The sequence below is a fragment of the Lampetra fluviatilis genome, chromosome 29 (genome assembly GCF_964198595.1).
Source record: "Lampetra fluviatilis chromosome 29, kcLamFluv1.1, whole genome shotgun sequence".
NCBI lineage: Eukaryota > Metazoa > Chordata > Hyperoartia > Petromyzontiformes > Petromyzontidae > Lampetra > Lampetra fluviatilis.
In genome coordinates, this window is record NC_136303.1 from 9360798 (window position 1) to 9375922 (window position 15125).

The 15125-nt window shown below is 42.3% G+C and overlaps 1 protein-coding gene across 5 annotated transcripts in view; it reads left to right on the top strand.

Annotated features, from left to right (window-relative positions):
• The window catches only part of GLB1L2 (galactosidase beta 1 like 2), a 68030-nt gene that overhangs the window by 21669 nt on the left and 31236 nt on the right, over positions 1 to 15125 (top strand). For all 5 annotated transcript variants that reach the window (XM_078870126.1, XM_078870121.1, XM_078870122.1 and 2 more), the window contains 4 exons: positions 862 to 999; positions 6122 to 6202; positions 10547 to 10653; positions 14852 to 14998. In XM_078870126.1, coding sequence (XP_078726252.1) covers positions 862 to 999; positions 6122 to 6202; positions 10547 to 10653; positions 14852 to 14998 — 473 coding nt within the window. The remainder of the gene's footprint in view (positions 1 to 861; positions 1000 to 6121; positions 6203 to 10546; positions 10654 to 14851; positions 14999 to 15125) is intronic.

Sequence of the window (15125 nt, forward strand, 5' to 3'; positions counted from 1 at the left end):
AATAAAAAGTTATATTATCCTGCCACCTTTATTATTATATGCAGTCTTCGGTATGTAATGATGCACCAATTAATCAACAAAAATTAGTTATTGTGCTCATGATGCAAACATTGAATTGTTGATGTGAGAGTTGATCATTTTAGATGTATGGAAGTTATATACAAACAATATGCTCATGTTACATTCAAGCTAGTGTAGTGAAGAAAATTACAAGTAAGACAAAAACATAAAAAACCACGAGGCGGTAATAAGGAAACAGTAATGATTCTTCATTCTGACAGTTCATCAAATCGCAGTGTAAAGGGGTTAGTGTTGTGTCATACCTAGTATATAGCATTGGGCTGTAGACTTATTACGAAAAAAATGCATTCATTTTTTAAATAACCAATATACTAGGAAAACACATTTATCACTAATTTGAAAAAAATACTACAGCATTGTACTTTGACATATTTATTTTGGAAACTTTCCAGAAACATCCATGGAGATCATTTGGCTGCTATACATTTCCACATGATAAGCCTCTTCGTTGAGCTATCAATTGTAACGAGATCACTTCTGAAAAATAACTAATAGCTAAGTGGGCTTTACCTAGTTAAAAAAAACAGTTTAGTTTAATTAATTTTAGTGATTTGCTTTGTTTTGTTGTAACTTTCTGACCTGCCCCTACTGGACATCTGTAAAAAAAAATTAGCTTCATAACTCATTGGATTTCTCCAAGATAAATAATAATTCTTGATTCTGAATACTGTGTGTGCTGACTCTAACTTCAACATCATCACAACACCAATATCCTGGTATTGTCACTATACAAGAAACCACTGCCATCTTGTTAATATGTTCATGCTTGTCCTATTGCAGCACTGATTGACAACATGAAGAAGATACTGGACCAGAAAGCATCCATCAACCTCTACATGTTTCATGGAGGAACAAACTTTGGATTCATGAATGGGGCTGTGGAGTTGCCATCATATCAACCAGATATCACCAGTTATGGTGAGCGATGAATCTCATCGTTACATCACTTCCACCATCATTCTCATCTTGCTCATTATCATACTCAACATTCGCATCATTACTACCACCAATATCGTCATCATAATTGTCATCATCACCCACACAACCATTATGATCAGTACCACCACAATAATTATAGTAATGAATATCAATGACTCCACCATAACCATGAACATGATCATCCCAAATATAAACATTGTTCACATCATCACAACCATCATCATCATTATAAATATACATCCCCTTTGCTGTTGGCTGTGCACATCTGCTGAATAAGTGATTTTAAAATGTTTTGGTTGGAGAGCTGCAAAGATGCAAAGATAAGGTACAAAAGAGTAGGTACATTGACTGAATCTAACAGCATTTTGTGGAGTCTTGAATCACGAGACCATTGCCCCAGTACAGACATGTAAGCTGGTTTTGCTACACACAGGCACATTTCCCCCCCCCCCCATACATATTCAGGATATTTGCGTTGCTGCCTCCATAATCTTATGTGAGTATTATCCCTCTGAGCCACCCGCCCGTCAACATTGCATTTTTTTTTAATACAATACAATATGTATTTACAAAGCCGTCTAAAGACATTGCAGTGTAGTGTACGATGCGCACTGGGGAAAAAGTGACCTCATTTGAGGGTGGAGATACATGGGAATGTACGGGGCTCTGGGAAAGAGGGATTGATTATTGAATTAAGGACTTATTGATGAGCATACAGCTTAGGCGGAGGAGAAGAGAAAGACGGTCTTAAGTCTGAACTTGGATCAGGGAGATAGAGTTAGCAGTGGAGAAATCAAGGGGTAGGAATTCCAGACAGCAAGAGCAGCAGAGAGGGAGAGACCTTTCATCGAGCTGAGGTTAACTGAGGATTTTGTCAGGATGTCATTAGGCCACAAGCCCAGACCAAATATTCCACGTGTCAGTACCACCCACCTGAGGTGGCGTCACATTAGTGGCCAACAACAGTGTGATAACCGTTTGAAATTTATGAGTTATCAAATAACATGCTCCTAGCAGCGGCAAAATGAATTGGCACAACTGATCTTTTGCTGCCAAAGAGGTCTTACCACTTTGCTCCGGCCCATTGACTATTGGCGGCTGCTGGAGAGCTTGTCGGGGAAAGTAGAGTGATGGAGGATGGATGCAAAGGTGATGGAGGCAGGAGATAATCCATGGAAGACCTTCAAAATATGTTGATGGTCATCATGTAATTGATCCAGTTTGAATTGGGAACCAGAAGAGAGATTTGAATAGTGGATTCCTTCTCTTAACTTGTGACATCTTTATCAAAAGTTGCCCATTGTGTGCTAGTGGCATTGCACAATTCACAAATTTGGAAAGGGCCTGCAATTTGGGTAAAGACATAATAATATATCTACGGTTACTTTGGTCCATTATGCAAAAGGCAAGTGGAGTCTCAATGGGCCCTCGCCCAGTTACATTTTGATTGATGGGCCGTGCTTGACAACCAACATTGGCCAAATTGTATTTAAGCTATAAAAGGGTCCTCGTTAAACCAACTAATCAGATGTGCTGAATAAGCTCATAAAAAAATCCATTTGCCTGTTTTTTGGGGAGGCCTTTCATTTATCAATTTTATGTGTGGTCCACAAGATTGTCTTTTAGTGATTATTTTGTTTTACAACATTAATACCTCTGCTCAGACATTACCGTGGAAATCAAAGGAGCGCCCATCCATGCTAAAAAAATTATTGTGCAGCACAAGCTATCGCTATAGATGTAATACATTCACTGCACTGCTCCACAGGGTTGATTTTCAACTCATCCCATGCTATTACCATGCAGTGTGGTGCTTTATACATCTTAATGAACAAATGTCTGCATTCTGTATGCAACCTTTGTTTAAAGAGGATTACTGGGACATAATTTATCTGTAGATATATGATGCACACATGGTTTGTATGAGCTTATCGGCTTGTGTGTAGAGCCATGCCGGTGTGTATGTGTAGTGTATGCGAGCAGCGTTGTTTAGTGTTGAGTGCACTGCGCTACGAACCCAGTGACCCAAGTTCGATTGCTGGCCATGGCTCCATCAGTGGTGAATATCTGCACCTCTGCTATGTCGACTCAGCATTAAATGAGTACCTGGTGCGGTGTGTAAACAGCACCGTTGAGGCAAATGCGGCAGGGCGCGGTGCTGGTTTTCATCAATACTCACGAACAGCACTTACTCCAACAGCCTGTGTAGGCTGCAAAGGGGATCTTTGTCTTTGTCACGGTGGTGTAGGGTTGGTACAGTCTGGTAAGCCTGGCTTTCCAGGTTTCTGGCCATGATGCATTACAGCAGTGCCAACTGGTATTTGAACTTGGCCTGGGCCCCTTCTAAGTTAACTGGACAGAAAATAACTATCGGTGCGACTGGCCGTGTTTGTGTGTTTGCAGTCGCATATTTGTTATCCCACTGCGCTGCAAACTCCATGTCCTAAGATCGATTCGCAGTCACGGCTCACATCAGTGGTATTATTTGAACCGGTCCTAAGCCTCCCCTAGGTATACTCAGCCTTAATTGACTAAACTTCATGCGATGTGTAAACGTTAGCACTGGTGGAGACAAATGACTGGGTGGGGCATTGGCTACACCACCCCCTCATGTGCCATGCCTGCCTTCATAGATGCTCGCTTACAGCACTTGTCCTAACTGTGTATGGCTGTAGGGGGTATACATCTTTGCCGTTACCGTCACTTTGTGGAAAACGGCAGCCGTTGTTTGGGAACCAGTGATATAGAATGGTTTTCACACTCAGCTGCAGTGTGTATGTTATTGTTTTCAATCCATGACTGCCAAAATATCTGAGGCAAGTTACATCTGCCTCTTTCCTGGACTTCCTTTCATTCAACTCAGCCTTGCATTATTACCCGGAGCAGTGTGTGAGCATCACCACTGGAGAGACAAAGCTGCCAAGGTGTGGTCCGAGCCACTTGAACTCCAGGTGTGCTGTGCTGCCCGAATTCGGCGCTCGCTAACCGCACTAGCTTTAACGGTCTGCAATATTAAATGGGGCATCTATTTAGTGGGTGCACTTGTGTAATGATCCCTGAATTCGCTGGTTGAAACATGTGCTGTGGTTTTTATTTTCATACTTTCATTACACGGTAAAACAGGAAAAAGCAGTATGTTTAGTTTCTTATTATTTCCACAAACTATTTTCACGGAGAAGTGCAAACACTTGCCAGAGCGTATTCATGACATTGGGCACATACAGTACTTTTCATTTGAAAAACGTACGAGAAAGACGCGTGCACGATTATTGTTTTTTAAATGCTTTATTTATTACAGTTTAAAGAGAGATATTGTTACTGTTATTTAGATCTGTATTTCAGACTAGGATAGCATTTGATAATACACTGCAGAGGAAAGGCTGTCTCTCTAACAAAATAATGTCAATCTGCTGAGAGAGATAGAAAAAAAACCTGTTTTACTCAGAATTCAATACTGAATTCAGAATAACCTTGATGAAACCAGAGGTGACTGGGTGTCTTAGATGGCTAATTCCATCTCAGATCATTGAGGTGGCCCTGTTACATTTATGATTAGATCGCAGGCATCTGCCCAAGACAAAACTGATGCTTACACATTGCACCAGGATCCTCCATGTGACTCATTGAGATTAACCATGTCATGTGATTCACATCCTTCACTTTAACTCGCTGAGATCCCATTGGCGTTCATTGTCTTGTGGTTGACAATTTATCCAGGCAAGAGCCCACTGAGATACATTGTCTTGTGATTTATGTCCTGTGACCCACACGATCCCCATTGTAAATTGTACATTTTATTATTTCCAAAAATGTTCAAATTGCACCTTGCTTTCTGACTGCATCAAATTTCACCCAGTCGAATGTTTCTTAATAGTTAACAAAGGCCAGGCACAATGTTATTGTGAGTGCATTGTCTCATTCTTTAATACATATAAAATCCCTCACAGAAGACGATAATAGAAATAAGAAATAAATACTGTCCCTTAAAATGTGGAATATTCCAGCTCTTGTTTGCCATGAAACTCTATTGCAGGGCATGTGGGAAGGTCGCAATTGAAGGTGTTTCGTAGGTGCACACTAGTCAAGTGACATGGTCCTCTATGTGCGGTTCTCTAGCAGAGTTATGCACTGCTCACTGCGAGCGTTCCACACTTGAACGTCTTCGTATAATGAGATGGTGTCCATAGCATCGGAATGTAACTGGGAGGGATAAAAGCCCCACAAACAAATACATTTTAAAATGTGCATGGAAACATTTTAAATGTTGGTTGATGCTCCCTTTGTGTTGTTCCCAATTTACGTAATTTCTCGTGAGGCCTTGTAGCCTGATTGCACACATTTTTTGTTTCTTTTCGATTGGCAGGTCAATAATTATATTCATAATCAACGATTTTTGGGTTTAGATCGCGTTATTTATAAATGTGTCGTAACCCTCCACCACCCGACACGGCCAATCAGTAAAAAAGTGTCACGTTGACAAAAGACAAATAGTTCACTGCTTTTGTCAACGTGACACTTTTTTACTGATTGGCCGTGTCGGGTGGTGGAGGGTTACGACACATTTATAAATAACGCGATCTAAACCCAAAAATCGTTGATTATGAACAATATTGGTCGCGAAAGCCTACGTGTTAAATAATTATATTGTTTGCTGCTTCTCTGAGGACGTAATGTCAATATTTGTTGTCTACCACTGTTTAGTCCCGCTGAAATACTCAAACGTTTTTTTCCTATGTGAAGACTTGCTCCTACCCATGGAATGTGTAATTTCCATCATTGGCTAGGATGTTTAACAGAGATTAGTACCACCTGAATGATTTGCATGAGCAGAAAAACACTTCAATTAATCTCACTGTATTCATACATTTAACATGTGCCAATGTATTGAAATTGTCTGTTTGATATTCATTCTGTAAAATGCTCACGTTGTCAATATAAAGCATTCCAAATATCTCTTATGTTATGAAATACCTTGCTGTGCTATGGCACACATATCCTTTGACCCAAAGTTATTTTGTTTATTTCCTTAAAAACTATCACCAATTCTAACAAAAACATCAAACGAATGTAACGCAATGCCTTGTTCCATTTGCCATTGCAGATTACGATGCACCACTGTCAGAAGCTGGAGACTATACACCCAAGTACAAAAAGATAAGGCAACTACTGATGACTCAGTTCAGTAAGTGTAACTTTGTTTAGTTTCTCTATTTATATGACACGCCAGTGTGGTCTGCTACAGTTTTCATGAGACGAGGCATTGACCAGTGTGTATCATCTCATCAAATACCCTGAGGTGTATTTTGAAAGTGGGCCATTATGTTCTAGTGTCATGTTTGGAAATTGCCAAACATAAAACGAAAAATTACTGCAATAAATATGGGATGATTAAAATGTTTTTTTTTAAGGAGAGGAAGGATAAGTGGTTAGCAAAGCAGAAATTATTAGCTGTTGATAATCTCCACAAGTAATACATTTGAAATGAAAAAAATGTTAACGTCTAATATTTAAATAAAATGTACATTCATTAATACACATGTAGTGAGTCCAACTGAGTCGCAAATGTTGTTCATTAGAGGCAACACTTTTATTGTAACATCAACTCACTAACACAAAGGGGTAACTGCCCCTTCACCAGATCCAGCGTAGGGTGGTGACCACCCAGCTAACGACACTACATGTAGGAGTTACAGCTACGAAGGGTCGGACCCTCACTCGGGTCCCCGACCACGTGTTGATGCCTTGTAGGACGTAGAGCTTCCAGCTTGTAGACGTGGACCTTCAGCTTGTAGAATGCAGCGACCCCGGTCCCTCTTAGCGACCCGCCTTATATCCCCCCCCCCCCGGGTCGGGGCCGCTCTGCCCTTGGCCCCACCCGCCTTCTCGAGCGTTCCAGCTCCCTCTCCATCCCTCTTGAGAGCTCTCCCCGGACACGTGATCACCCCTGAGCCCCCCCACCTGGGGGCCTCTCTGTGGACACTCCGGATCACGTGTCTACGGGGTCAACCAGAGTTCCATGTCCCTGGGCTGACACTCTCCCGCTCTCCCTGGTGGGAGCTCGCACTACACACTATGCGTGGTGCCCGCGCTATCCCAGCGCTCACCAAGCCCCGCTAGGGATGGTACTACACCCGCCCACGGGGTGTACGCAATGATATTACATCGCACGCCACGGCCCTCTCAGGCCAGCACCTTTACATTGACATCCCTGATGTCACTGCACACAGTTTAACAAATTGCATTTGGTGGGCTGTAGAGTTCCGTTAAACTTAAAACCACATGCAGTCCCTTAATGTCTGTGAAAAAATATATATATTTTTAAATACTCCCGTTATGCAGACTTTTAATTATTATTACGCTCTAAAAGGGAAAAAAATTGTGCTTATCCCATTATACACACGCAGATGGTTTCTTTGATCGTCAAGAAATGGGCTCGTTGTCCCACCCACCAGCATAAAATATGTTGGCAGTTCCCCGATTATGATCTGTCCATTGTGGAATTTCTTCCCAGCAAGCGTTCAGTCCTATGAGACTTTACACACATTTAAAAAGCACTCAAACCCCATCTGCTTTATTGTGCTCATCCTGGATTAAGCTGATGTTGCACCACCATTCTCATTATTGGCTGTGTTCAGTGACAGGGCACTGGTACATGCAAGTTAGTAGCAATTTTACATCTGTCCTCCTTTGGTTACTTTGTTATTTGCATACGATTTCACTGGCGTGTTCAAATTCTGTACATGTGCATTATATTAGGACTCAAAAAAGTATATGGCTGCTCGTGACGTGTAATTTGCTTGCGCAAAAAACCTGTTCTCTTCAGAATGGACAGAAACACAATTTAAAGTTTCACAGCAGTTTGGGGTATTAGGAACACGAGACAGACCTTCATATGAAAATATTAGATATTCTGCAGCAGAACATTTTGACCCTATGCTTTTGTAACAAAAGTTTCAGCCCGAGTGCCTTGAAGTTGGCTGATAGAATATCCCTGCGGAGTGCCAACATCTGCTGTACATTTGTTGCTTGCAATGACTTTGCTGCGTTTCTGGAATCAGTGCTCTGTGAATACGGCATGCCTTTTGGGGAGATTGTACACAATTTCCGTTCTTGCTCAATTCAAGAAATGTTTTATCTGTTGCAGTGGCGGCTCCTGCAAAATCTCTCAGGGGGGGGCAAATGTCTGGATGATTGATAAGGTCCACCCATGCAATGAATAAATTAACAGCTTAAGCATGTAAAGGCAACTTCACTTCTTTAATATTAATGAAAAATAAAGTGACTCTTACAATACATCTTGTTTGTTTATATACTCACTATTAAAACAAACCACTCAAGTTTATTTTATTAAAGATTCCACTAGGTGGCGATAAATTATATTGTTGGATGAAACGTGCTTACGTATGATGACGTTAGCACGTATGATGACGTAAGCACGTTAGTGCATGCCCTCCCGGAAGCCATAGAGAATGCATTGCAGCGCCCCCGTTCGAAAAAAAAGATCTTTGAATGTAAGTCTATGGGGCCACTCGGGGCGATTCTCAGCCGTAGCGAAATCGCCCAAAAAGAGGCGGTACTCCACAGAACGTGACATGACGCTGATTGGACTATATCCAGAGGCTGACAGTGACGGCTAGCGTGACTCTGTGGTTGAATGACATTGGTGGTGCGTCGCCCAATCGCCCTAATGAAGAAACCGCCCCTGATCTGTTGTCTATTGCACCTTCAATAGTGCTGGATATTTTTGTTGGCCACTTGGTGTTTTGTGCCATTGGTGCTGTGCTAATCAATCATGATTTGACATATATTTAAAAATAAAACATAACAGTTTATATGTCAGACAACTGAACTATATTTCGAGCTGACTATGGCAGGTTCCACCATCCTTAGAAGTTAGGGGTTAAGGGTATATCCAGATAAGGCCATCTGTCTGGATGGTGCTGAGGCCTAGTGCACCAGGTTCAATTCAAGGTGGTACGAGTTCAACTCCTTGTCATGGGTCAGCTTGGCCCAACTTGCCTCTCGTGTTATAAAATGAGAACAACTCGATTCACTTAGCATGTAGGTTTTCCCAACCATAATTAAGATTAATAATCGATGTACCCATATATGTTATCGTACATTAATCGTTAACATGTAGTTTAAATTAGATGTATTGCTCTTACGATATCATGACACCTATTTAAGAAGCCGTTTCAGGTGACAATTACTCTGACTTCCTGGATTTACCGGATGATGCTTGACGCATTTGCAAGCAAACCACCGTATCTAATTGCTAGATTTGTATGTGAGAACTTGGCTTAAACACTAATATTTGGCACGTTAAGCACTTGTACAAGAAAACTGTTTAATTCGTGCAGGGTTTTTCAACGCAAATTTGGCCAGATCGTTTCGTGGCCAAACCCAGCAATTAACTATGAATCGAGAGCGATTTTTTTGCGTGGAAAGACTGGCCGGCCACAATCGGAATTTAAATCTTCACTATTCGCTTAGAGCCACCAACAAAGACGAGCACCCCTGCATGCTAGTTTGAACATGGTAATACAGTACAGTAATTGACTTTTAAACATAAACTTCCTAACTGAATTACGTATCGTAACCAGTTTTCATTGACAGATTTGCATTCTCCAAAATATGTGTTCAAAGTATAGTTCGGCTCAATTATACACCATGCTTACAATTATATTTTTGGGGTGTTGGAACGTAACTTCGTGACAGGTGGCTAATTTGGCCCCGATACCCAAATGCAATGGCATACTGTTGGAAAAACTGTCATGGGATCTTAAATGTCTTCAAGCAGATGTCAAAGCTGGCAAATGTAGCCCGGTTAAAAAAAAAATCTGCCTCCGTTGCTGTGTTTGTCCCCATTGCTGCTGGTGGCAGTGGAGGGGAAAGGTTTGAAACCCTTGACAACTGTTGTGAGCGATTCGGAGAAGAGACTCGGCATCACAAGCAGCATCCCATGTGGTGCAAGAAACGCCATCAACCACAACCGTTCTCCACAATTTATGTTCATCGTCATCTCGAGGGAACAGCCCACGTTCTCACAAACCGTATACATCTTCAATTACAAATGAATTGAGACTGATTGTCAGCATGCGCCTGTGGTAGGTGAGCATCGCAGAGTAGTGAAAATCTAATGGCCTCATAAAGTTTGTGACACACATGGTGAAATTTGGATCCTTGAGCATATAAGATGCTCTTTTAGCTGAACAAAAAGCATCATCGATGGAAAGTGTCAGTCTAATTATAAATTGACCTCCACGTTCTTAATAGAGAGCCCTGCTTGCCCTTCGAGTAATCAACTTGGGCCCTATTGTTGGTTTTAAACCATCCTGATGAGTACATTATGTCTTTTTGAGACCGCTGTTGTTCGCACCTCGATGGAGGTAACGGAGGCTGCTGGCGCATCGCAAATGGAAACACGAACGCAATAGCAAATGTATTTTCTGATCATGGTCTTCATCATCATCATCATCATTCTATCGGCAGTGCTTCACTTGTAACCGGACGTTGTTGTTCACAGAACTGAAACTCATCGACCCTCCGCCACCTACACACAAGGCTGCCTACGGAATAGTCACCATGAATGAATACTTGCCTCTGTGGAGCTCCTTGGAGTTCGTTGGAAAGGTGAAACACACACAGTAGCAATCTGTGCAGAGCTTACATTCATTGAGTATTATTAATGAAGCTGATGGACTACTCATTGCTGTGCCCGGAAGAATATTTTCTTTGTCCAACATGTAAAAAAAAGAGTTGAGGTGATTTCTTGCTGAAATAGCCATTGAGGCAGTGTTAATCTGCTGTTTATAGTTCTGAGCCAGTGGTGGAAATTCCACATTCCTGTGGTACTCATTGTATCGACCCGGATGGATGATGGGATGTCAACCTCCAACCAGGATTTGAAGTCACAAAATGGCGGCTGCTTTAATGTACTGTCCTGATCGCTTGTTAACTAAGGGTCTGCTGGGCTTCATTAGCATAACGACAGAGACTTATTTGTGTTGTCTAAAAATGTTGCTTAACTCTTTATGTTGAATGTGAACATTGGAATACACTTTTTGTCTTTTTTGTAACATTGCTGAGAATGCAAGTGTTGTTGCCTACTTAAATTCCAATTTGATAAGAGATTGGCCCAAGACCGTATCGCTGGCACTGCCCTCTTTCCTAGGTGTTCCAGCTGAGAGCCTCCTCAAACTGGACATAGACGATTAAGAAAATAATAGTCTCCCCTTGAAAAAACTGAAATCCCCTGGACAATTATGGCATTATTTTTTTTATAAATGAAATCCATGAAGTAGTTTGTTACTATACACATACAGTCATTTAAAACATATTTCAATCGAAAACCCTTTTTGGGTTTAAATCTCAGCGCATGCTGTGTTTCCACTAAAAACAAATGGACGGAGCAATTTCTTTCACTGCAGAGACATTGACAATTCCGTCAAACCCACACGACCTCATTTCAGCCAATCGCAGCGATATGGCATGCGTGACGTGAATACATTTAATAAATAATTCCTAAAAGTGTACTGTAAACCTAAAATGACATTTATTTCTACTTAGTAAAAAACAAATGTGAATATAATCACTGTTGCGTGCAACATTGTATACAAACGATGGCATTTAGTTTGACCGTTAGGACACGACTCATTTTACGGAAACACTGGAATGAGATTGTGATCGCATTATATGCACATAGTGGGGTTGCACAATTGGTTAAGTTGCATTCAACACCTGAAGCTAAAATGTATCTCAGATTGCCAATCAAAGCAATGCAAGTTAAAGGGGAAAACAAATATCACAATTGCCTTTGGTGTAAGATGAATAATGGAGTGAAATTAGTGGACTTTGAAAAAACCCAGAATAACTCTTACAAAGCACAGCATCACTCTCAGAAGCAGTGCTGTGATGGTGTTGATATACAAACGGTTGCCGGGCAAAATGCAAATGCTCCCGGTAATGATGGTCTCAGCCCCGCAGGACACACAGGATTCCTGTTTGATCCTTTGATTGAATCAGTTCGTGCAGGTGGAACCTCTTGATGGGAGTAGAGCCCATTTAAAAAATTCGATGCTGAGTGTTCCCAAGTGCTTGGGGATCATTTCATTTTTTTGGTTCTCATTGCTGGCCTCTGCCAATTAGTTAACCTCTTTGACATTGCCGGAAATAATGACAACAATAAAATAGCAAAATGATCCATCATGCCACTCTAGAAAATGTGAAAACGAACGTTAACAATATGTAGTAAGGCTACTACTTCCATCTGGTGCAAGGGCATACTAGCAGTTTTATAGTTGTGAGCTTCAGATTCAAATTAACACCCAAGCACACACGCACAGAGCCCCGTATCTGTACCATGGATACATATTTCAGACGCTTCTAGCGCTTACATCTGATTCTGGATCTTTTGTGAAATGATGGATTGTGTTTGATATGAGCTCTCTGACATTTCATGGAATTTCGTGACATTTGAGGCTTTATTGAGAATGAGCGTCCCTGGTAAGTGAGAGGCAAAGAGAGAAAACGCTGGGTAAAAACAAGGGTGGGATGGGGAATGTAGTCCAATAAAGGATGAATCCTCGCAAAACACCTGCTGAAGATTAAGCCTTTCACAAAATAATTTAAAAGTCACGACAAAATGACAGAATCTTAGATGAACCTGTTCAGGTAATTTTGGTGTTCTCTGTAAGGTTATTGGATGTCGCAGTGGTGTAATGGTTAGCACACTCTGTACTTGCAATCCAGAGGTCTCTGATTTGATTAGATTTTTCAGCGTGGCAATTAAAACAATGTCCCAGGTTTCTAAAATCCCTCCACCTCTGTTCCCCCATCAGTATACTTGGGTATACACACCACAGTCGATTGGCAAGTTGTGTGTGGTGTGGTAAAGTATAGATACTCCCACCTCTTCCAAGTTATCTGCTCAGCGCGGAAGAGTAAACTTAAACAGTGGTTCTCAACCTGGGATACGTGGACCTCTGGGGGTACGTGGCAATGTCCCAGGGGGGTATGTGAGGTGATTTCAAATGTGTGAAATTATATCATACATGAGAGTCATTTGGTGAAGAAATCATATATAAATCTGCCTATATAAAATAACTACGATACATTTTTATCCATAAGGTAAACGAGAATGATATAAAAGACCTCTCTCAACGTAATGATCGTAAACAATGTGGTTTCCTAGAATAACCAGCGAGCACAGACAAATTGCGTCACGCATGCTGAGCGTCCGTTGACATTTTATTTTTATTCGCTTGCAGTCACTCGCTAGTTAGGATACCTCACAAAATGGGAAATTGGTTAAAATATTGATGTTAATTATTTATACATGTGTAGTGGTGATACGCGCTGGGTGTATACGTCGTGTGCCAGCGCGTATGTACGGGTGTGTGTGTGGTGACGCGCGCTGACGGGGAGGAGCAGGCGTCAGTGCGCGGGTGGGGGTAGTGCTGCTGATTGGCTGTGTGCCGGTGACGCGCTGAGAGGGAGTGATCGGGTGGCAGCGCGGTGTGATTGGTCGGGGAGTGGAAACACGCGCTGGGCGGAAACGGATCGTAGAGATAGCGCGTGGTGATTGGGTAACTGAGGAGCGGTGCCGACGTTGAGATCCGCATCCGCTCCGTCTCCCGGGAAGAAGAGATATATAAGGTGATGCACAGAGGAGTAGGGGGGCAGAAGTGGAACCATCTAAGAATGAAGACGAAGGTGCAGAGATAGAGCCCGGAGAGGAGAGTAAAGGAGAGTAATGGAGAGTAGAGGAGAGGAAGGTATAGGTGTGTAGCCGGAGAGAGAGAACGGTCTACACGAGCTGAGTAATGTATAGTGTGTAGCCAGAGAGAGAGAACGGTCTACACGAGCTGAGTAATGTATAGTGTGTAGCCAGAGAGAGAGAAAGGTCTACACGAGCCGAGTATGCATACGGTGTAGCCAGAGAGAGAGAAAGGTCTACACGAGCCGAGTATGCATACGGTGTAGCCAGAGAGAGAGATGCAAAGTCTACACGAGGCGAGTGGAGAGTGTAGCAGAGGCGCAGAGTCTACACGAGACGAGAGAAGAGTGTAGCCGAGGCGCGGAGTCTACACGAGGCACAGAGAGCCAGCAGCACAGAATCTAAGAGAGTCAAGAGAAGCGTAGGGTGGAGAGAAGAGGTCACGAGTTGTACCGTTGTATGGTGACCGCATTGTGAAGAAGAGAGGCCACGCGTTGTATCGTTACAAGTCAAGATTTAATAAAAGAAGTGTGTTCCCGTCAAGGAGTTTCCTGCCGTCATTTTCCAATACTTCACATGTATTTCACAGAACTATGGTGGGCCAGGCAAAGGGAGGGGGGGCGTATTCAGTTGAAACAAAATTCAACAAGGGGGTAGAGTGGCCCAAAAAGTGTTGAGAACGACTGAGCTATAAATACCCTTGAGAGGGTCTCTCTAGAACCCCCTCTAGCAGAGGGCCTTCTGCCAGGAGTGGCACGAGTGCGACATGTCAGGGCAAATCGCACCTTTACACGTATGATAATAGTTTTTAATCTACAGGCCGTGATATGCTACGATGCAGTGCATGCAAACTGAACGTGGGGCGAGGGTTCAAATCCATTGGTGGTGCTGAGCCTGTGGTAGAACAGACACATTGCTATGGAAGAGACTCGTATATGTGAGACACAAGTGGTACGGATATTATCAACCCTACAGGGATGATGAGCAGAGTCGACCCTCGACCGGATTTGAACTCGCAACCTTTTTCATTTGAGTCGAGGACTGTAATTGCATTGCTACCCAGTGACTAATGCATAATTATAATGCCGTATTGTGTGCATGTGATGTCTCCAGCCGATACACTCTGCTCTTCCGATGAACATGGAGAAATTCCCAATCAATGATGGGAATGGCCAGTCCTATGGATATGCGCTCTACGAGACGAAAATCCGTCACGGAGGCTTACTCAAGTCCAACTTGAACGTGCATGATCGGGCACAGGTGAGCATTGTCTCGTCATCATCTGTAAACTAAAATTAAAAATTACGCAGGGTTCAGATGGTCATGTCAAGTACAATATTTTCGTGTCAACGTGTGGCAATTTTCTGGCACAGATTTGCCACCCAAA